General features: G+C 32.4%; 4 protein-coding genes across 6 annotated transcripts; 3 read left to right on the plus strand and 1 right to left on the minus strand.

Moving 5' to 3' along the window:
* The first annotated feature begins 845 nt into the window (after window positions 1-845).
* LOC114188041 (small heat shock protein, chloroplastic-like) lies at window positions 846-1,853 on the plus strand. Its single transcript, XM_028076527.2, has 2 exons — window positions 846-1,137; window positions 1,236-1,853. Exons 1-2 carry the CDS (start codon window positions 909-911, stop codon window positions 1,724-1,726), a joined length of 720 nt encoding a protein of 239 aa, XP_027932328.2. The 5' UTR covers window positions 846-908; the 3' UTR covers window positions 1,727-1,853.
* A 47-nt stretch (window positions 1,854-1,900) lies between these two features.
* Window positions 1,901-5,753, minus strand: LOC114188042 (uncharacterized). Of its 2 annotated transcripts, none has more exons than XM_085674853.1 (9): window positions 5,460-5,753; window positions 4,720-4,745; window positions 4,334-4,415; window positions 4,048-4,257; window positions 3,009-3,131; window positions 2,870-2,920; window positions 2,710-2,783; window positions 2,471-2,559; window positions 1,901-2,387 (listed from the first exon to the last, which is right to left on the minus strand). In XM_085674853.1, the coding sequence occupies exons 1-8, from the start codon at window positions 5,532-5,534 to the stop codon at window positions 2,514-2,516; spliced, it is 687 nt and encodes a 228-aa protein (XP_085530979.1). In that variant the 5' UTR covers window positions 5,535-5,753; the 3' UTR covers window positions 1,901-2,387; window positions 2,471-2,513. The 2 variants fall into 2 exon arrangements, with proteins under 2 accessions (XP_085530979.1, XP_027932329.1); XM_028076528.2 differs by having other exon boundaries at window positions 2,870-2,927; window positions 5,460-5,752.
* A 4,981-nt stretch (window positions 5,754-10,734) lies between these two features.
* LOC114188264 (uncharacterized) lies at window positions 10,735-17,979 on the plus strand. 2 transcript variants are annotated; one of them, XM_028076848.2, is made up of 14 exons: window positions 10,735-11,053; window positions 11,204-11,280; window positions 12,018-12,221; window positions 12,557-12,633; window positions 12,913-13,106; window positions 13,244-13,422; window positions 13,955-14,299; window positions 14,386-14,450; window positions 14,796-14,844; window positions 14,954-15,110; window positions 16,012-16,096; window positions 16,183-16,252; window positions 16,670-16,810; window positions 17,408-17,979. In XM_028076848.2, exons 1-14 carry the CDS (start codon window positions 10,951-10,953, stop codon window positions 17,741-17,743), a joined length of 2,082 nt encoding a protein of 693 aa, XP_027932649.1. In that variant the 5' UTR covers window positions 10,735-10,950; the 3' UTR covers window positions 17,744-17,979. The 2 variants fall into 2 exon arrangements, with proteins under 2 accessions (XP_027932649.1, XP_027932650.1); XM_028076849.2 differs by lacking the exon at window positions 11,204-11,280 and having other exon boundaries at window positions 10,737-11,053.
* A 4,082-nt stretch (window positions 17,980-22,061) lies between these two features.
* GRP5 (glycine-rich protein 5) lies at window positions 22,062-22,803 on the plus strand. Its single transcript, XM_028077576.2, has one exon. It carries the CDS (start codon window positions 22,155-22,157, stop codon window positions 22,638-22,640), a length of 486 nt encoding a protein of 161 aa, XP_027933377.2. The 5' UTR covers window positions 22,062-22,154; the 3' UTR covers window positions 22,641-22,803.

Here is a 22,803-nt window from a genome sequence, read left to right on the forward strand (position 1 = left end):
TGATAATTAGTTTACTTTATAAGACCAAATTGGTGCAACCAATCTTTGAAAATCCGGGAATGATACCTTGTATATCTTTCGAGGATTAAATTAGAACTTTACTTGTATCTTTATACTTCACTTTTGCTTTATCTCTCTCTTTATAAGTGTTTCAAATATTTATAAGATTAGAAAAATAAAAATAGCTTTCCCATAATAAATTAGAATGGACAATTTGAACACTAATTATTCACATCTTATACCTACAAAACTCTCGAGGTGTAAATATAGCTTATTTTACACCTAAACAGAGAGAGTGAGAAACATTAATCTTTTTGGGTTGGAAGAAGGAAGGATTTGTCTTTGGCTAAAGCTTCCTGTACTCCATAAAACTTTACTTTATACTCTATCAAAAGCTTCTGAAAAATGTTTTTCCTAAAACAAGAGGGGATTAGTTTCTAGAAAAAAAAAATTGTTTACTGTATTCCGAAAAATAAATTCTGAAATGATAAGAGAAGTGAAAGAGTAGTGTTAGAAGAAAATGAGGATGCAGAGGTAATTTCTTTACCTTTGTTCCCCTTCTTTTCTTGTGGTCCAGATGACAAAAGTGGGCCACAATAGGAATTCGCGATAATTTGCTACAAGCTGAATTAGATTTAAGCTAGATAAGGACAAAGAAATTGGAATATGGAATATGTTTTCAAATCCCCATCCAAATATGTAAATAGGATAGCAGCTGCAGAATTGTGTAGAGAACTCCAGATCTCACCAGAACCAAAGTCACAATCACAAAAGATCAGATTTTTTATCATCTGGGTCCAGAAATGTCCAATGCATCCTATAAATTTAAATGCAAACATCAGTTTCTCAATGTCCTTTGTCTTATCATTAGCATTGACATCCCCTTAGCATCTTTGCCTAAAAGAAAAATGGCCTCAACTGTAGTACCAAATATGAGTTTCTATGCCCACACTTCACCTACTAGAATAAACAAATTCTCCAGTGTCAAATTGCTACCATTGTCAAGCACAGGGAATAGAACTTTCTGCAATAATGTAAAGGCTAAGGCAGGAGGTGAAGCAAGTTTGCAGAAGTTAAAGCAGCAGCAGCAGCAGCAATTGCAGCCAAAGATGAGGGTGCCACAAGCTTCACCTAAAGGTAATTAAACAGTAATAATTCATAATTTCTTTTTATTCCTTCACTAGACATTGAAGATAGTGATTTTGACAAATGACAAATGATTACTCTTTATGCAGTGCTGTTGAACCAATTTCCAGTAGCAAGGACTGTGCAGCAAATGATGGACACAATGGAGAGGATGGTGGAGAATCCCTTAGTTTATGATAGCACTTCACCTTGGATAGTTGCAGGAGATGATGAATACAGTAAGGGAAAGATTCCTTGGGCAATAAAGGAAGGCCAGAAAGATTACAGAATGAGATTCAACATGCCAGGAATGAACAAGGATGACGTCAAGATATGGGTAGAGGAGAACATGCTGGTGGTGAAGGCCGAGAAGACACTTAGAGAGCACCATGAAGCTCAAGCAAACAGTAATGAAGAAATAAGTACAAAATATGAAGAAGATTGGCCTGCCAATAGCTATGGTAGATATAACCATAGAATAGCCCTCCCAGAAAACATTGAGTTTGATAAGATTAAGGCACAGGTCAAAGATGGAATTCTTCATGTAACAATTCCCAAAGCCAACACCTCCGCAAAAGTAATTAACATAGATGTACAATAACTCTAAGCTAAAAATTAAGTTTGTGTTCACCACTACATAGTTTATGTCATCTAATTTCTGACATGAAGGATAAAATGAAACCTTATTTTTATTTCCTCAGCACAACGATACTGACAGAATTTCAGAAGGAATTTCTCCGAAAAAAAAAAGCCATATAAAGTAAATCACTGTAGATGATAAATAAAGGTTTACACATTAAATTCCAATCAAGTCAGAAAACAAAATAAGAATACATTCTGGGTTCATGTTATTCCTTTCGTTAGTGTTGTCACGCACAATCAAATGCAAGAAGCCATGCAAGGCAGACTGAGCCATGCAGGCCCATTTTGTGTTCAGAAAGTTTACAAGAATCTGGCTTACAGATTAGCAAAACACATAGAGGTCATTCGAAGTTAGTAATCTCTTTCTGCCGGAAATAGCAGATTGGTGTAAACTGGATTTCAAGAGCAGTTCATACTTTATCCATCAGTCACACTTTTGCTCTCTGAAAATGTAGGTGGGAATCAAGTGCACTTCACACTGCATCCATTAGTGACTCCTTCACTTTCTGAAAATGTTGATTGATAACTTCTTTGTGGAAAGAACAATCAATTAGGATGGCTTTTTCTTTCTGCCGGTTTGTGAGATGCGCTTCAGCACTTGGGTTTCCTTTTTCATTCCTCTGTAATACAAAGGACCAACATTAATTGGAGCCCTTAAAATTTAGTAAAATTAAGGTTGAGTGAGAAGCTTTGAAGTAAATACCTCTGATATAAGTAAATGTAGAGATAGTATAGTAGCAGCAGTATCACAAGCAAAATAGACAGAAAGATGTAGAACACATTTGTCTTCTTCTGCACATGTCAAGAAATTAGTTAACGAAAATTGAGTATCAGTATATCACTCATACAAGAAATTGTATATAGTTGGACAGGTATCATAGGCATACAAAAAGTAAGAAATGATTTGAAGAAAATAAGACCAATTATAGATTTCAGAATTACCCTGCGCCCTCTTGAGAAAGGTTGACTACTTCCAATGCAGCTGTGTGCCTCACAGAATTGGTGCAAGAACAATTCTGTCAAAGTGTTCACATGAGAAAGCAGTTTCACAAACCACCATAAATGCACAATATTTTGCAAGAATGAAGAAATATTGTAATACCATGAAGTCGGCTTGCCACAGGACCCTCATTAATTGGAAAACAACTGTTGGCTAAGCTCTATGAAAAAAGGTACATTAGAAACACACAAAAAATAGTTACATTTTATTATTGTAAAACAAGGGATAGACCAAAGCACACCTCACATAGATGTTTATTCCTAGAAGCAGCGGCAGGATTGCACTTTGATTTTTTTGAACCAGAATTCAATTCATGGTCACAGTGCAGTGCACCACATACATCTGCTAAGCAGTGGCTTTCATTCTGGATTCAACACAGCTATCTCATTTCAGTAATTAATGCAACTGCATCACAGATTGAGCAGAGAAGGCTACCAAAATTCTCATCTTTTGGGTTACTATTACAAAATTTTCAAAGCTAAACATAGTAACATATTACTGAAATATGAAAGTTCTCTGAAATATCATTTACTTTTGACGAGGAATGATCATACAAATCAATCCAACAAGTATTTACTTCCTAAATGATAAAACTGGATCAGATTTGTGAATAAAAATATGAATCTTTATCGATGAAACCTACTTTGCAATCCCTTCCCAGATGTGGGTAGATTACCGATAATTGAAACTACACAGAGAAAATAGTAAATTCCCTGGATATTTGAGAGAGATCCAAGACTCTCCATACATCAACTAATTCCTTCTCTCAATCCCTCTTCATATTTATAGGCAAACATGCTTTATGACTATAATTATCCCAGTCACAAATATAATTGACAAATGACCAACTAATTACTAATGGGGGTACCTAACACTACATATTTTGTTGTGTTTCTAGGTCAAGAGGGGATAACTCTCAAAACATAGAGAGAGCTTAAAGAAACTCAGTATTTTACTTTGTCCTGGACATGAATTGAGTCCATTCTTATATGTTAGGCTCGGCTTAAAATTTAGACAAGGCCGAAACAAGCATGATGTACAGCTTGATCAACACAGGGCAACGGTAAGCAGTACTGGAGTTCAGTTTGGCCCTATTACAACTCCACGTTCCTCATGAGATGACCATAATAATGTCACAAAATACAATATTCATTAACTAAATAATGACTGAAGGCATTTTGATTATTCATTCCAACCCAATTTGTACCTTATCAGAGATATTTTAGACAGTTTTCCATTAACAGAAGAATAAAAGATAGTATTGAAGAAGAATTATCTACCAAATTAAGCAAATTGGAGTGCCTGTTGTCAAAATGATGATCAAGATGTTTCTCTTCATAAAAACTTTTCTTACAGTACCCACATTGCCATTCATTTATATCTATATGAAACTTGTGCTGCTCCTGATCTCTGTATATGTCATTGTCAGGGTGAAACCTACACCGTTTTGGGATATGATATTTTTCTTTCTCCACAAAGGGCATCAAATACTGCAGAAAAAATCATATATCAGGAGAATGTACCCTAATATCAACGGGAGTTATTTGTTTGGCTATATTCTAATACCTCTTGAATGATCTTCCAAGCTGTTCTACTTCTTTCTCTAGAGCAATGTATTTGATGATCACCATCCACCTGATTCAAAATTCTGAACAGCTACATCATATATTAGCCACACCAATTCCTGAATCTTGGATCAAGATGCAAGAAAGGCACAGAGATAGACCAAAAGAAAGTAAAAGAAGGAAACAAATAAAACAAATTATACTAATTCTTGACGTCGAACAAACGACAAAAGTTTATCAACTACGAATCATACACCATTTTAGTTATTTAATTCCTTGCCCTTATCAATAACCGGATAACCACGAAGTGAGGCAGTTAATTCCAAAATGAAAGCTAAAAATTGTGTTCTTCTGGTTCAAAATACTCAAAGTTTAAAGCTCACTCACCTTTCAGCACTTGAATCTGCATAACCCTGTACAAAGAAACAATTGAATATTTATTTTTATACCGTTATGAAATTAGAAAAAATAACTGCACGAGTTTTGGAAATTGGAACTAAAATAAACAAACCAAAACCAGGATCTAACTTAGCTGCTGAAGATGATTGCAAAAAACGGCTCACAATACTAATTTAAAAAGTTCCTACTTCTACGGTGATTCACACGAAAAATATGCCGATCAATTTTAACAGCCAAAAGAAAGGTAGCTAGAAAATAAGAACAAAAACACAGCATGAACAGAAACTGGACTAATTCCTTACACATCACAACACAACTCCCTTCTATAGCAATCCAAATTCAAGCGATCCCAAATAGTCCACGGCAACAAAATGAAACTTTCAGCAAAAAGAGGAGGTAACCACGTTATGAAAGTAAGAAACACAGCATGCAATGCTCAATTCCCATTCCTCAAGTAGAAAAAGTAGAAAAATCATACAAGAACCTATTGATTTGTGCAGAGAAAGAACCAAGGATCCTCAATCGCTTGGATCTCCATTCTGAGTCAAGAATAATCGAAATTCACGCAAAACCAAACAGCCAATGATTAAATTCAGCAAAATCCCTCCCAGAAGGAAAATGGGTATTTGCAAAAATTCGAAAAAACTAACAAAAGCACATAAAAGGATCATTTTTGTTTTATAACTACATGATTAGTGTATGAAGTAGGTGAGATTGAAGATATATACCCTTGTGAACTGCAGGGAAAAACAGAGGCCACAAAGAATGTAGAGAAGAAACAATGGATGATGCGAAACCCACATCTTTTTGGTTCTTCCCTTGGTTTCTTGCTTTGTTCCGAACAGAAAAAAAGGTTGAGACTTGCACCAAAAATGTTTTGGTGCAATCTCCGTTGGGTACCAGAAACCCCTTGGGCAGCCACGACGCTTTATCCTATCAGATTCTGCCGCGTGGCCAACCACGGGAATTGGCACGCCGTTTCTTTGACTTCTGCCGTCTAACCTTGGTGGACCTGTAATGTTTTTCTTTGCAAGGTGATTTTAGGTGGATAAAACACCATTATCTTGGCTAATAATAACCCACTTACGGTTACAATATATTTTTGGTTAACTCCAAAAATAACTATGACAATTAAAAACAAATCATATGTTTATAAATATATATAATCTTAAATAAATTTAATTTATATCAAATACTAGTTTATATTATTTATTTCAAAATTATTAGTCTAAATATCTCAATTCTATAAATACAAAATATGGTATAAGTATCTTTTAAAAAAATTAATATGAAGTATGACTCACAGTTAATTTCACTTTCAAAATTTTATTCTCACATAGATCAACTTCATATATACAGAAACATTTCCAACAATATATAAATTAATATAATCTATCATCATAAAATAGAGCAAGTTTGTTAGTTAAAGCATAGCTTTTAAATTGTAAATTAGTCACTTGCTATTCGATTGAGATTTCTTAGGTGAATTCTCATTCAGTAGAAAATTATGCACAACCGACGACGAAAACAACCTATTTTTCACAACCTCAAATAGTCTAAAGGTTAAAAATTTAACATTTTCAAAAGTTTCGTAACATTGTCAAAAATATGTGAATCAATACGATTCATATGAGTTTGGCGTAATTCTATGAATCTTGTAGAAAAATTTAATGATGACGTTTTTTAGTGTATGCATTAATATAAGGAGTGAGTATTTGAGGTTTATTCAAATATTCTAATACACATTAAAGACTCTTGTACACTGATATGAGTTATGTGTTGAGAGGTGCAGAAATTCATGTCATTAAGAACAATGGTTAAAAGAAATAAATTTGTGTTTATCAACTCAGGTAGAACAACTCATGTCGAGCAATATTCTTTTTATTACCACAATTGTAAAAATCACCAAGAATTATACATTAATGTCTAGACTCAGATAACTGAGTCTAAAAAGTCAGTAATTGTATGTTTGATATTTTTTATGAATGTTTGGAATGTGCTATTTTACGATGTAATCAGTTTAACGGTTATATGATTATTTATTTTATAAATTACCTTACACTCTCTTGTGCTTATGTTTCCTGTGTTGATCGTTCTTCTTTTATAATGATCACCTTTACCGGTGTGAGCAGATGAGAAAATATATGTGGGGTTGTTTCGGAAGAAAGATGTTAATGCAACTGTATAAATATATGATCATAAAAATTAAGTTTAGTTCCTATATTTTGAAAGCTTTGTAGTTTTTGGTTAATTTAAGTTTATTAAAGTTGTTGATATAGAACCTCCTCTTATATGCTGGTATGGTTATTACGGATAATTGTAATAGTATAATTACGTGTCCATTTCTAACTGTTTGAGGATTATCAGCTATATGAAACATCATTTAGTAATATTATATTATTAAATTATTAAATGAGATTTCATAATTATCATCTGCAATTTTTCCATATAACTTAAAAAGTTGGTTTTGGGAACATAAATAAATAAAAATTAAAATATAAAAAAAGCAAGAAAAGTATGATAAATTTAATTTAATATTTAATTATTTAATAAAATATAAATGTACCTGAATGTTTAATTATTTAACGTCACGCGTTCTTGAATAATCAATTTGACTAATCATGGATCACTTGATGAATGGTAGGTAACCCAACAACACTTTGTCACCAATTAGCTCATCATTATCCTTTTTCACTCATTCTGCTAATTTCATTATCAACATTTTCTCCTAATTTCTTCTCATAAAATGACGAGATAAATTATATATATATATATATATATATATATATATATATATAATTTCTAAAAGAAAAATCCATCAATGATACTATTTTAATAAATTTATTTTCAGATGAACTATTTACAAGTTTATATTTTACCAAGTTTTGGTTTTCCAAAGATTAAACTTCTAACTTGTTTTTTGTACTTAAAACTTAGTACGAACTGAATTGTAAGAGGATTTTGAATTATTTTCTTTCATTTGTCAAAACATTTTGTGGTTAGTGGTCAAAATTCTATTTCAAGATCAGCGAATTCTAACCCAGTACCAACTTTATGTGACGCTTTGGATTGTTAAAATTATTACCAGAATTCAGCTTCTTAGTGTTGAATTCTAAATGAATTTTATCATTGTGATACAAATAGTAGATAAAAATTTCGATCACAAAAAAAAAATCAAATTTTTACTTACTATAACTTGATGTTATTCCGGAAAATAAATTTCCAAAGTGTTAATTGGAAGAATTTTTTAATTTTTACGAAACAAAAATTCTATACGAACACTACTCGACTTTGTTTACCTTAATTTAACATCTGATAAAAGTTATTTTTTTATTTTCTATTTAATTCTTTTTAAATTATTTCATATTTAAAAATAAAATATAATTTTATTAATATTAAGTAATTTTAGAATAAAAACTTGAGTATCCATATATCATCCACCTAAAAATTTTATTCATCTTCTTTGGACGCATTCATGTACACGTGCAAACATAAATTTGACTTCTTCCCTAATTTTATTAAGTAAGGGTTATTGTACTTATTTATTTATTATTTCCGTTGTTTGAAGCAAAATTCCTTACTAACGAGAATGAGGTAATTGAGATATTTAAAATTTTATTTTTTATAAAATAATTTAATATTTATTTTACGATAAATTTAACTTTATTTTTTAGACTAATTTAATTTAGTTTGATCTCTAATTGGAATTGTCTTGGCTTCACATTTAACTTGATCCGGACCATCTTGACCTTCATTTTGGACCGATTCGGCTCGATCATCAGTTCGACCTTCAACCCAACTTGAGTCGTCTTAACATTCATTCTAGGTCGATCTGAGTCAAAGGTCAACCTTCGTCCTAGGCCAACCAGGCTCAAACTTCAATTTGGACAGACTTGGTTCGACCTTCGGTCAAGTCAATCCAATTCGACCTTTGGTTCGGGTTGACTTGGCTCAAAGCTTGAATTTCGACTGGGGTCGACTCAACTCGACTTAGGGCTTGAATCGACTTGACTTAGCCTTTTGTCCGAGTCGAATTAACATGACCTTCGTCCAATGTCGACTCATCTCGACCTTTGTCATGCGCTGGCTTAACTAGACATTTGGTTTGGCCCAACCCGACCAACCTTCAACATTAGCCGACTTGACTCGACCATTGACCCGATCCGATCGGACTAAAGTTTCGGCTCAGACCAACATGACTTGACCTTCGGACCGCCCAGTCCGACTCGACCATCGATTCGATCCGAGCTGTCTCAACCCTTGTCCTGGTCCGAGTCGACTTGACTTTTAAGATATGTGAATTTTTATGTCCTAACCAATAACCAATTCCATAACTTGAAAATTCTAATTTTCTTCTTCTTTGTTTCTTTGAATCAATTTTAAATTCTACTATTTTAATTATTTGAAATACTTTATTAAAATTCTTTAATTTCAATTTTATTTCTAATTTTTTCATCCCATAATATGTCATTAAAATAATTTCAAATTATTTAAATAAATAAATTAATACTTTCTTAAATTGATTTATTCAAACACACCATAGAGTTTTTCTAATAGTGATGAAAAACTAACGTAAGTGAATCAAACTTTTTTTAATAAAGAAAAATGTTATTATTCTTGATTAGACAATTGGCACAACGTTTAACTCCCTAACCAGCAATTCTCTTAAATTAAGCAAATTACTTTTTCTGTTATAATTATTATTTCGTTTATCTATAAAATGTATCTTCCCGTTGTCTTTTTTGATAATCTATATTCCTTATTGTAAGTAAGCTAAATTCATTAAATAATATAATAACCTGAGATACGATTAACTGGCACCGAATACTGACTTTTGTAAAATTAAATATTTATTTTTTGTCATCCTAATTAACAGTATACAGTTTTATTTCAATACACAATCAATGTAAAATAATATTTAACATAAATAAATAAAATATATTACTTAATATATGTATATATAATTATTAAAACAATAGAGTTTCATCGATATTTTATTGTCTACATACAAAAGTTTACAATATTTCAAATAGATTTCATTCTATTAATAATCACAAAATAATTAAACAATTTTTAAAATACATATTATAAATCCGATACATTATTTATTCGTAATAATAACGCAAAATTTAACATTTAGTTTTGTACATTTTTTTTTACAAATATTAAAAAAAATGTAAATTTACCGTACACACTCTATTCCTAATAGCTATTATTGTCACTATATTACAACCATAATAATTAAAAAATTTTATATTAATAATAATGCATTAAAATTAAACTTCTCCTTTCAAGACAAAGTCATTGAATAATTCCATTAGTAGAAGGCTCTGTGTCAATAGGCCAATACAGTTTCTTCTCAACATATTTTAAGTTATTTAGATGTCACTGACCACGTTGTTAATGAGCTACACAATATTTAATTATTTTATTAATCACCGTCTTAATGAACATAATTTATAGCTAGCAAGTAGCAAATCATAAAAAAAAAATAGTATAATTATTTTTTCTCGAACGTATATATCATTTACGATTTTAACGTTTTGTTTGTCTGTGGGCCTCAACAAACGCTGCTTTATCCGTTTTCCGCTTTTCTATATAAATAAGCAATTAAAAGTCTCTGACTTTTTGGTGCGGAAAACCAGATCAATAAGTAAAAACTATATCCATATTTACCAAATATAAAAAACAAAAATATCACAGAAAATATTGCCACTATAATTCTCTTAAGTTATCTTTTCAAATAATGCTTCTATATATGATTATTAATATTAATCAATAATGCCATACCATTAACATCATAAATAAACCAAAATAGTTAACAAATTAATAATACTTTTTTTTGACTAAATTTATACTAATTAAAAATCTCTTAGTTAACATATGAAAATTTGAAAATACTATTATTTTAAAATAAAATAAATATTTTATGACATTTTATATTCCTGGATAAAAAATTGAAAGTTTTGAAGCAGGCTTAAGCATTAACCTGGTCATCACTTTCTTCTTATTCTTGTACTTAGTCTTCTTCTTCTTCTTTATCTTTATCTTTGGATTAGAGTTAGACTTGTTCTGTTTCTTTCACAATTCACTCTACAATTGCACTCTCTTTCTCGATCTATTTAACTATTTATCTATGCTTCTTCTTGTGGTAGCCGAGAAGAAAAAAACCGTGTTCTGTTGTGCTGTAACTTAGTGTGCGCACCCCTGGTGTAGGAAATGGAGTCTCACACGACTTCTTTCGTGTCCAAGGCGCGCATCGCGATCCATTCCGCTGCTGCGAAGGCGGAGCGTGTTCTGTTGGACTTAAAAACCGATCGAGGTGAGTGCGTGTGGAACGTTCTTTTCTCTTTCGTTATTGCGTTGGAATGCGATCCGTTTTTTTCTTTTTCTTTTTTGGAATTTTCGATTGTTCTGTTTTTTGTTTGAATTTCGGAGAATTAGCATTGACGCGGTATTTTGATCGGTGAAGATTCCGATAAGCAGTTTCACGACGAGTTAGGGAGGCGGCAGGGCGATGAATCTGCTCGGAACGAGCACGAGTCCAAGGTTTGAAGATGCGTGCCCTTGCTGTAATTCGTGGATTGTGTATTTTTTGTGTGTGTAATTAGTGTTTTTGAAAACATAGATTTTGAGTTTAATTTTATTTTTTAATCTAATTTGTATATTTGCGTTTACGGGATGTCATGGTGAAATGTGTGAAGTACTGATTTATTTCACTTCTGTGGGTGCTTAAATTTTTTCTCCTTAAATTATGAAATGGAACTATATTTGTTATGTTTTTTTTTTTGTAATTATGAAATGGGATTATATTTATTTTCGTTTTAATTGAAGCTAAAGTTTCGAAATGAAAATTAAGATGCTGTGATTGTTTGGATTAGCTTATTTTAGAGGTTGTTGGTTGTAATTCTGATTTATTTTTGGGCTGAAAAAATAAGTTAGTCCAAGTGTACACGTATACTAGGTTCTATGTTTGATATGTGGAAGTTTGTCACTTTATGTAACAAATGAAAATTTGCAATAGTTATTTGTGAAAGCATTTTAATTTTAATTACTTTTTTATAACTGTTTGAAAATAGGAAATAGAATAAAAAATAAAGTGATGTTTTTGTAATTATTTGTGAAAGATAGGATCTGTTTTGTCCTCAAACCATACAGGTGTTATGGTTCTAGGTTTCTTTTTGCGTTGACATGATCAGCACAAGATCTCATGTTTGCTTGTGTTATGTCTGGTATGAGTGTAAAATTACCTGCATAACTGACACTTTTGTAATTGAATGGTGTAGTTTCTCAATGAACTGAAGCATATAAAGTGGAGACCTCCGCATATAGGAACAAAGCAGGATTGGCAAGATAGAATAAACAACATTCGAAAAGGGAGAAAAGAAGTTGAAGTAACAGATAAAGTTGGCAACATAAACATGGCCTCCGCTCCGTTTTATGATGAACATTCGTACATTCTCAATGAGCAGAATGATCTTATTGCCAAGGTAAGAAGATTTGGGTTATTCGATGATTTTATCTTCCAATTGAAGTTTCCAAGCAGTTGTCCAATATATTAGGAAAATCTGATAATGTATGCCAGTTGTCAGCCACGAACATTTTCGACTGCATCAGTGTGATTGCTCATAAGCTAGGAAAATATTTAATGCATGCATGGTACATAGTTGTGTGTGACAAGTTACTAGATGCTTGATAATCTCATGGTTAACTGCTTGATAATCTCATGGTTAACTGCCCGATAACTGTTTCCAGTAAACTGAACATATTTTTAATGACGTGTGATGAAAAAAATTTACTTTAGGCTTCTGAATCAATTCCCTAGGTTGAAGGCTTAGCTGCTGCGACTGAACACCCCATCCCTCCATCGTCTGTCCTGAAGCAGTTGGCTATAGCTTTTGAGTAAGTTATGCTCACCTTTTTCCTGGCAATCCATTGATTGCTTTAAGATTGTTTTGAATAGGCTAGATTCTTTAACCGAATTCTGGAAACTAAAAGCCCTATTTCTTACTCTCAGTTGTTTAATGCATTTTTTTAAACCTAACAGTAATAGCTGTTAAAATTTTCTTCATAATGGCTAAAGCAAGAGACCTTAAATATTAAGATTCTTGTTTTTGTTATTCAGAAAGATTTTCAGCTTAAATTCGACTAGCCTCTTAAAGTTTTGGGCCTTTTGACTAGGGCTGGAAAGAGAACAAACTCAATGAAAGATTTTGTAGCTTCATCAAGAGGTTCATCACCTGCCAAAGAGAGGGCAGGCTTAAGTCTCTCTTCGATGAAGGCTTTAGTGTTGCGTGAAAAGGAAGCCAAACTTACCTCTGAGTTCAGTAGTGATGAAAAAGTTCTGTATTTGATTAATTCATTGTTTGATCCAGGTATATGAAATTTAGATTGCTCAGTGATGATATAATTTCACGAACAAACCTTTTTTTATATCTATACTTTTAATTTTTGGGTGCATTATTCTGTGATGACCTTCCACATCCTTTGTAATCTTTTAAGATATTTGCAGAGGGAAGGTTCCTTAGAAGGAAGATCAACTCTGATCCAGAGGAAACTTCCATATCATCTTTGCCAAGAGATATTCATGGTGCTCCTCCTGAAAGCTTAGTTGCTAAGCTAGCTGAAGTAATTGGAAACTTCAAGACGCTCCAAGAAATGGCTCTTTTTTGGTGCAGGGTTGTTGCTGAAGTAAGTCTAACTCACTAAGAATTTCTATTTTTAATATTATGCAATTTCTTTCATTGAGGAAATAATTTAAAAGAACCAAAAAAGAAAGAGGATAGAAAAGCTGTAAACTACTCATACGCTTTATTGTTAGGAATCTAAGTGTGAGTTTAAGTCCCAAATTGGGTAGAAATGAGAAAGTAGAACACCATATAAGGATGAAGACCCATAAACCCATTGCCTTAAGGTTTTGGGTTGAGAGTGATGTCAATTCCTTATGTGGTTGGGCTCAGGTCTTATTGGTATTGTATCTCCCCAGTGAAACTCCCTTTGTAAACCTAACACTTTTAGAGTCCTTCAAAACTTATGAATTATCGTCATTTATTTACCTAAGTTTATAATGTTACAATTACCTGTTCATGGAAAGAAATCCTACTTAAATTTACAGTCAAAAATTTGTAACCAGGACTGAAGTAGGCCAGAGTAATGTCAGCAAGTTATTTTCTTTCTTAATGTCTAGCTAAACGAGTGTGCATTGAATTTTTTACTTATGCAGCTGAGAAAACATTGGTCCAAAGAGAAATACTTACCTGGAGTCCCGCAAGATGACATTCCAGATCTGAAATATTGTCTTCTGTATCAAAAATTTCAAGTAATTAATTGTTGCATTTCTCGGAAAAGGCGCTATATTATTGCCACTGAATCACTAAATTCTATGATGGTGGAAGCCAATTTAAATACATTAGAACCAGCAAAGTACGCGGACAATATTCCTGCAATCCCTTTATTACATGCAAGGTTAAGAACTGGAGAGCTTGTTCTTCGACTTGGGGCTGATTGCCCATCTGGAGATCTGATGTTACTTGAAACAGGCGAGCCTGCATTCTCTCCTGTGACCCAGGTTTGATAGCTATTTGTCCTTTAGTGTTACATATTTGAACTTGCTTCAGTATTTGATGTGTCATAAGTACTGACAATTTCGTTTAGGAGGGACCCTTGCTTACAGAAGATTTGATCAAAGAGACAGAGGAGTTTGTGCTCCGGACAGGAAGGTGTGTAAACTATCCAGATATAACTGCTTTTGTAGTGAGCTTTTTAAGAGAGCTTTTATTTCCCCAGAATGAATGATTTCCAAACATGCACTAATGGTGTAGATGTTTACTGTGGTCTTCCTCCCCTGCCCCTCTTTCTTGAGTTTGAGCTGATGGACTAGTTGATCCACAAATATTCACGAAATTTATCTTTGCTATATATTGATGACTGCTTTTTTCTTCGTGTCTGATATGAAAATGACATCTTCATTTTACTGCATATATGCATCTATGATCTAATAAGTTCTAGACTTATTATAGTTGGGTTGGCATTTCTTGATAATTTTCTTTACCTTGTATGGTCAGTGTTGGTGCTGGATGCTCTCAACTCCTCTCTGACATGCAGGCTTTCAAGGTCAGTCTTTCCCTTCAAGAGAACTTTCCTTTCTGGTGTTCTTAATTCTTTTGAAATTCGTCTAATGTAATGATGTTCTAAGTTAGTTCTTTTTGTGATAATGTTTTAGGCTGCAAATCCTGGTTGCATTTTGGAAGATTTTGTGAGATGGTACTCTCCGCCTGACTGGACTGAAAGTGAGGGAAGTACTGAGGATAAAGACTCTTCTTATTGTGGAGAGTCAATGTCTACCAAAGGTCAACTAAGTCTACGTATGCAAAAGGAAGGTAGGTGTACTAGCATCTTGCCAATGGTCATTGATAATCCATCTCATTTTTATGATCAATATCTATGTTATCTGGCCACATGGATCTGATTTGGCCTGCAACAAAAATAATTGATTCCCTGTATCTCATAACCAGTTGTGAAAAACTTTTGGTAATTTTCAATGCCAATCATTTATGTTTATTCACTTGGATTTTGAGGTTGTAGTTTTCTGTTCTGAGGTGTGTGGAAGGAATGAATAAAATCCAAACTGTATATAGCAGAAATTATTTAAGCAGTGAGGGAACTTTTGTGATTTAAAAGATCCTATAAAGAAAAAAGAAAATCTCTCTCATACCCCAGGATCTATAGTGAAGCATACGTATTGTTATATGTAATCACAATATACTGTTGAGCATTTATGAATACGGCTGAGGTCTGGTTGAGCCACTGTTGAACTCTTCTATAATGCTCCTTATCTAAATGAAAGAGTAGTTCTTTGTCTTCATGTTTTCTCCAAGTACTCTAAGGCTATGCAATCCTGTTTATTTTTTTGGTTCACTAATTTCTCTTCTTGGACTTCTTTTTGCCTTCATGCTTATCATGATTACAAGGTTCAAAAACTGTTAGTGTTTGTGCCATCTTTTATAATTTTAAAAGTTGTTTGATGTATAGTATTTTATACTTTCATTAGATTTATATGGATTGTCACGTTTCTGTCTCTCCATCTTCATAGCGTTTATAATGCCTATTTTGAATATCGTATATATCGGGTAAAAGATGTCTAGATAAGTGAATCCTGACCGTTAGCGCAGTTGCATTATGACGTTTTGTAAGAAACATGAACATTTTTTTGGCCACTTTATTTCTTTTTGTATGTTCTACAGAAACTTTGCTGAATTCTCCATTACATGTTGATGGTAGGTAATTTGTGGCGTGAATTATGGGAAACGTCTAAACCAGTTCCAGCTGTTAAACAGGCACCTCTCTATGATGAGGATTTGGCAGTGTAAGTCTAAATAAACCATTTTTATGAACTTGGATATCTCCCTTGTGAAACCGTCTCACTCAATTAAGATTTTTATTCATTTGCAGGGAGGGTATTCTAGATGCATTTGAAGACATCCCACCTTCGGAGCTTTTTGAACAACTGTTTGTTTCTCTTGTTAGTTCTATCTTCCTCTCGTTTCTTTTATCCCACATGAGTTATTTTTGTTATGTAGAAATCATGAAAAATGGACCAACGTTTAGCAGAACTTTGTTGGTGATTAAAGTAAGACAGAATTGCTTCTTATAATGGACTTGGATGGTCCCATTTGAGGTGCATGAAAAGATTAAACCATTTGCTCTTATCTTTATCATAACCTTTTGATATAATTATTTAATTGCTCTTAATTTGTACGTTACTTAAAAAAAATGTAGTATATATCAGCTAATTGATTAAATGAAAAATTATACAGTTCAGCTCGTGTTTCGTTGACTAGATATCAAGGGCAGATGGTAGTGAAAAAGTAAACTATTCATCAATGATTACAACATTGGCATGCCTTTCTGATAATAATTTCTGGTCTTAACTATACAGCTCGGTTCAGGATTTGCAATTGCTGAAAATATGCTATCTGGTGATCTTGACATTTCAAAATCGTTAAATGACTGCAAGGACTACATAGTTACCGCTTGTCAAAGCAACAGATTCGATGAGAAACTCGACGAGCTTATTCAGGTTGGTACCAATACACTAAAGTGACTAATTTATAAACTTTCGTTGTAGCTCCCGATATCCTTGAGAATCTCTAATATTCTTACCTTTAAAAGGGAATTCTTTGTAGTCTTCCTGTAGTACATACTCCTCCCTCCCACTTCACCTGACTTCATATGGTTAATTTTTCCCTGATTTATTTTTTAAAATAAAATGAAGAAAATTTCTAAACTTATAAATTAGTTGTAAGAGTAGGTGGTACTGGGAATTTCTGAGGTAATAAGTACCGAAAATTTACCCCACAAGGGAATTGTCAAAATGTATCCGGTGAGTTAACTCGAATATTGCTCCATCCATCAATTTGAAGGTGTCGTTAACTATAGATAAAGTGAAACTTGGGACTGATAAAGTTCTGTAAGACTTTACACCCTTACTCTTGACCTAATGGGATTATTTAATTTGCCTCTTTTTAGTGTTTGGGTTCAATGTGTTGACGCGGATCTGTTCACCCGAGGATGAAAAATTAGTTAGTTTGGAATGTAGACTGATCATATTGATAGCAATTGTTTAATAGTAACTCCAATCCAAGAAATAAAAAATATTAATTATGTCCCTCTGTAGATGTATGAAATGGTGGAGAAAATGATGGTGAATCCAGACGAGGCAGTGAAGATAGTGAAGATGATGGAAGAATCAAGTATGAGTGGTAGTGTACCAAAACGGCGGATGTCTACTGGTGAACCAAAGCAGCGGTTAAAGCAACTTAGCCATATGTTTGGTGGCAAAGATAAAGCATCGAGCAAGTCTGTCTGGAAAGAAGAGGTAACCGATGAAATAAAACTGGTTCGACATTCTTTCTCAAGTTTCTTTGACAACAGCAAGTCATCTTTATTTTCAAAAAAGCCTCCTAAGCCTGGAAACCTATACCTTGTCGAAAGTGATTGGACAGTTATTTAGACCAAGTTCACCTTTTCTTCTTTTCTCCACCCTTTCCTCCTGCCGGATAACTGTACATTAATTAATTTATTCTTTTTCCGTGTCTTCATTAGTAAATAGTAAATTTTAATGTATTATGAAATGCCCCAATTATACCCACACTCAATTTCTTGTTCAGTTTTGCTTCTTGGGTTGGGCTTGTACACGGATGATCAGTCAAAATAATGAAAGTGTTTATTCATTGTTGCATCTGCAAATCATGTTGCAAATTTCTTCCTCCACCATGTCTTCTTCCTGCACACTTATACTTTCTAAAGTTACAATTATACTTCTATTGAAATTAATGGTATGTAATTCAAATTTGGAAGATAATTAAGAAAGTAAATTGTTTTTTAAATTATATAATCTGGAAGATAATTGAGAACGCAAATATTTTTTAAATTATATAATTTATAATTTAAATTGTACAATCCATAACTTAAAGATAAACTGAAATTTCAAATTGTACGATTTGAAATGTAAATCTTGAAGACAATATTAAATGTGAATTATATGATTTATAATGTAAATATATTTTGGATATACAATTTGATTACAAAAATTTGGAAGACAATTCAGAATTTGGGATTGTATGTAAATTTATATTTCAAATTTCAATTTCTCGAGATCATGAAAACACATTCCATACTTCAACCATCCCATATTTCAACCCGTTGTGGCTTTGCCTGTATCACCAGCACTTCCTCAATACTTCTTCACTAGCTCCTTACAAGCACCTACACCAAAAACTTCCGGAGAAACTAGACCACAACACACAACTTCAAATAAACAAAGAAGGGTAGAAGTGAAACTCAAAAAATTGATGGGGTGCAGCAAGGAAATGATTGCTTTCTTTCGGAATGAAAGGATAATGTGGAATGTAGAATGAAATAAATGAGTTGATTTTTTAGGTGTACTAGACTAAATTCCTTAGATACATTTTTCTAAATCATGAGTTCAAAGATACATTTTTCCTTATCAGATAAAGTATTTCTTTATGTTTTTTATTATCACCGATCACATTTTTTTTAATGGCAAGCAATCCTATTAACATAAACAAAGTTGCAATTTATGTTAGGTTATATTTGTACACGATTACTAAAGCTAATAGACAATTGTGAATCTATAACCTTATTTGCTTGTATACAAATTTATAAACTGCGTAAAGGGTCTTGTGCTTATACCACGGTTAGAAAGTGTTAAAGAATAGTTAGAACCCACAATAATACAACACTAATCTTTGATTAACTCTCCCTAAAACTGTTTAACTTTTCATGGATCATCCAGCATAAAAACACAAAAACAGAAGAAAGAAAATTAGAAAAAAATGTAAATTACTTTTTAATAAAGTTATAACGAGAGTAGTCAAAGTGACACAGTCTTTCTGATCTGTTGATCTTTTTATTATCATGATGTTTTTTCATGCACTTAAAAAAAAAAAAAAAAAAAATTCAAACCAGCACTAAAAAGGTATTGCTTGTCAAGTTACTTTAGGTGTAGGAAATTGTGACCTACACTAAAAAGGTCATCAAGGTCCAAAATACAAAATTGAATTACAACGTTACAAATTAAAATTCATAAACAAAATAAAAATATTCCAAAGTAAGGTTCATTGACAAAATAAAACAAAAATAAAATTACACTATATATATATATATATATTTTTTTTTTAAATGTGTAAAAAAAAATAGAATGAAAATCATGATTTAAAAATCATTGAATTAATTCAATTTTTTATTTATTTGAAATTTGAATAATCAAAGTGTCATAGCTCCCAAACCAAACTAATTTTGACCTAGTTTTGAATAGGGTTTTCAAGTCGAAAATCAGTTTTCTCTCCATATTTTTAGCATGATTTCAATACTTGGTAATAGTAATTTGAAGGGAAACAATAAGCAGCTAAAAAAAATTTAAAAGCATAACCGATAGTTTTAAAGGATTAGAACTCTGAATCCCATTCTTACTTGTATGTGTTTTAGATGGATTGTTCTAAGATACTAATTATGTTGCTTATGTTGGCAGAAATAACAACATAAGATATTAGTTGTTCACTTATAACGTTATAATAACAACGGTTTCAGTTGAATAAAAGAGCATACACATGTTACTTTGTTCATTAATTGTTGTTGGAAGTCTCAAAATTAGTTTAAAGTCAACCACATATCTCATATTTGAGATGGGTTGAATTAAAAATAATAATAATTAAAATATGGGTTAAATTGAATTTTATTACTTAATTTACGAATTAAATATTTTTGAGTCGGATTAGGACTGAATTAACATATAATTCATTAACAATAATTTGTTATTATTTTTATTTTATTTTTATAATTTTTTATTATGACTATTTTATATTTATATAAGTTAATAATTCAATCCTTTTAAGGATATGATATTCAATGATATTTTAATAGTTTAAATTTTAATTTCTTTTTTGACAAATTATATATTATAATTTTTAATTAATATTTTTATAATAATTTGTGGTTAAATAGGTGAATATTTTGATCGTAGATAAACCAAATTTATTCCCTTGGTTGTATTATAATAAATATATAAAATAACTTAAAAAAAAAAAATTCTTAAGTCGATCAATTCACAAAACTATGAGGTTAGATGAGTCAGATTATAAAATTTTTAATTCATTACATGAAACAGGTTAAATAACTTAAATTTAATTCATTCGGTTTAAACCGATCGACTTACTTTTATACTCCTAACTATTATACTCTTAAATAGTTGTAAAATGATAATATAAATGGTAAGAGACTGAATATATCATTACTCAGTTATTCAAAGAATCTCATTCTTAAAAATAAAAGATAAGAGAAAAATAATATTATATACAAAAGTCATGATCCATCTCACACAAACTTTCGTTATCAGATCCAATTTCAAAATCATTCATATATATATATATATATATATATATATATATATATATATATATATATATATAAAGAGAGTAAGTTACACCAATATCTTTTTTTACAGCAAGATAATCCATTCTTTTCCTCATATATAATATGATTAAATATGTTTTTATCCCTTAATTTTAAGTGAATTTTGAAATTATTCTATTTCAAAATTTTGGACCAATTTAGTCTTTCATTTTTTGAAATACGTGAATTTAGTTCTTTTAATCAGATTTTGTTAGGTTTATTTGATGTTTTGTACGTATTTCAAGATTGTATTTGAGTTATTTATACCGTTTGACACATTTTTGTCTTAATATTAAGTCAAATACTATTATGAAATACATTTGAAATATCAAATAAACTTAACAAAATTTAATTAAAAATATTAAGTCATGTATTTCGAAAGATGAAGGACTAAATTGGTCCAAAGTTTTGAAGTTGACTAATTTTAAAATTCATTGAAAGTTAAGGGATAAAAACATATTTAACTTTAACTTGTATAATAAGTTTCTTGAACTTTACAATAATTTTTTCTCTCTACAAGAGCTAAACAGTGACAAATCCCCAATCTCCATTTTTCACAAGTATATGTAAACAAGAAAAAGTCAAGTTGAAAATCTAAAGAGACATTCCAAACATTCCCCAAAATGTCATATTAATCATTTTTTTCCCCTCAAACTGTAATATCTTTTGAAGGTTTCTCCAAAACTAAAAGCTACCCTACCCTCTCTTTGGGGTAAAAAAAGGGTATATTCCCAGTCAAGTCCATGACCTCATATAATCTCAAGCATATTTTGTAGTTGAGAGACTTTGAAACCCTAAAACTTTGTGCTACACAACAATATTTGTGGATCACAAAAAAACTGATACTATTATATTATAACGATGTCACTAGAAACCTATGATATATATATGTCATACATATATTTATATAGAATTTGAGATAAGAGAGTTGTATTGAATAGATAAAGAATGTTGAGAGTGAAAAGGTGCATGTTGCAGGGAGGCCCATGCAGAAACAGATGAAAAGAAGAGTCCGAGTAACGTGAATATCCTTCTCTGACAAGGCAGTGGGTCCTTCAAGATGATGAGTGGTTCAGCTTTTTCTCTTTTTTTCAAACAGTGGCAGTTGCAAGCATTTATGAACAACAACGCGTTTGCATGGTTAAGAAGATGATCCAATTTAAAGCATGTTCGTATACATCTGCAATAATTCATCTCCATTGTCAACACCCTTCACTTTTTTTTTTATAATATTTACGAAAAAGAAAAACACATAAACCTAACTAAACTACGTAGAAAGGTATTGTTTTATGAAATAGTGATAATAATGATAATGATGATGATAATTGTTTGGACCTATAGCATTTGCCTTAGGGGCATTGCTATATAAACCCTAGTTCCTTCACTTGTAGTCCTCACCAATAATAGCCATCTTGTTTGCAAGTGATTGCTTGGCTTTGAGAGAGAAGAAGATGGTTTCTAGGGTTCTTCTTTTTGCGGTTCTTGGTGCGCTTGTTTGCACCATTGATGCAAGGAAGCTTGGGAGTGAGAAGGGTGGTTTTAGGGATGAGAAGAACTTCTTTCACCGTCCAGGGTTTGGAGGAGGTGTAGGAGGAGGAGGAGGGGGTGGTTTTGGTGGTGGTGGAGGAGGAGGGTTAGGTGGTGGCTCCGGAGGAGGCTTTGGTGCTGGTGGTGGTGCAGGTGGAGGTGCCGGTGGTGGAGCCGGAGGAGGCTTCGGGGGCGGTGGTGGTGGAGGATTTGGCGGCGGCGGTGGAGCCGGTGGAGGAGCTGGTTTCGGAGGAGGGTCTGGGTTTGGAGGTGGTGCTGGTGCTGGTGGTGGCCTCGGAGGAGGTGGCGGAGGAGGGTTTGGAGGTGGCGGTGGTGCTGGCGGTGGAGTTGGCGGTGGCGCCGGAGGAGGATTTGGCGGAGGAGCTGGTGCCGGAGGTGGATTTCGTTGAAAAGTTTGCATGAACACACACATGGCTATTCTTCTTATCTTTGGCTTAATAGCATAAAATGTAACTTTAATATATGTTTGCGTTGATTGTGTCGTTTGTTTCAGCCATTTATGTGTCAAAGGGAAATAACTCTTAAATCGAATATTAATAACTTTTTGTTTAA

Source organism: Vigna unguiculata, chromosome 6, assembly GCF_037176805.1.
Source record: "Vigna unguiculata cultivar grain cowpea cultivar isolate G323 ecotype 2 chromosome 6, ASM3717680v1, whole genome shotgun sequence".
Taxonomy (NCBI): domain Eukaryota; kingdom Viridiplantae; phylum Streptophyta; class Magnoliopsida; order Fabales; family Fabaceae; genus Vigna; species Vigna unguiculata.

Bases quoted from the DNA above. Each gene is read 5' to 3' on its own strand.
- LOC114188041 (XM_028076527.2), top strand. From the start codon at position 909: ATGGCCTCAACTGTAGTACCAAATATGAGTTTCTATGCCCACACTTCA. The intron at 1,138-1,235 runs GTAATTAAACAG...CTCTTTATGCAG, and splicing joins GCCACAAGCTTCACCTAAAG to TGCTGTTGAACCAATTTCCA.
- LOC114188042 (XM_028076528.2), bottom strand. From the start codon at position 5,534: ATGTGGGTTTCGCATCATCCATTGTTTCTTCTCTACATTCTTTGTGGC. The intron at 4,258-4,333 runs GTATTAGAATAT...TTTTTTCTGCAG, and splicing joins CTTGGAAGATCATTCAAGAG to TATTTGATGCCCTTTGTGGA. The intron at 2,784-2,869 runs GTATTACAATAT...ACACTTTGACAG, and splicing joins TGTGGCAAGCCGACTTCATG to AATTGTTCTTGCACCAATTC.
- LOC114188264 (XM_028076848.2), top strand. From the start codon at position 10,951: ATGGAGTCTCACACGACTTCTTTCGTGTCCAAGGCGCGCATCGCGATC. The intron at 12,222-12,556 runs GTAAGAAGATTT...TCAATTCCCTAG, and splicing joins AGAATGATCTTATTGCCAAG to GTTGAAGGCTTAGCTGCTGC. The intron at 16,811-17,407 runs GTTGGTACCAAT...GTCCCTCTGTAG, and splicing joins AACTCGACGAGCTTATTCAG to ATGTATGAAATGGTGGAGAA.
- GRP5 (XM_028077576.2), top strand. From the start codon at position 22,155: ATGGTTTCTAGGGTTCTTCTTTTTGCGGTTCTTGGTGCGCTTGTTTGC.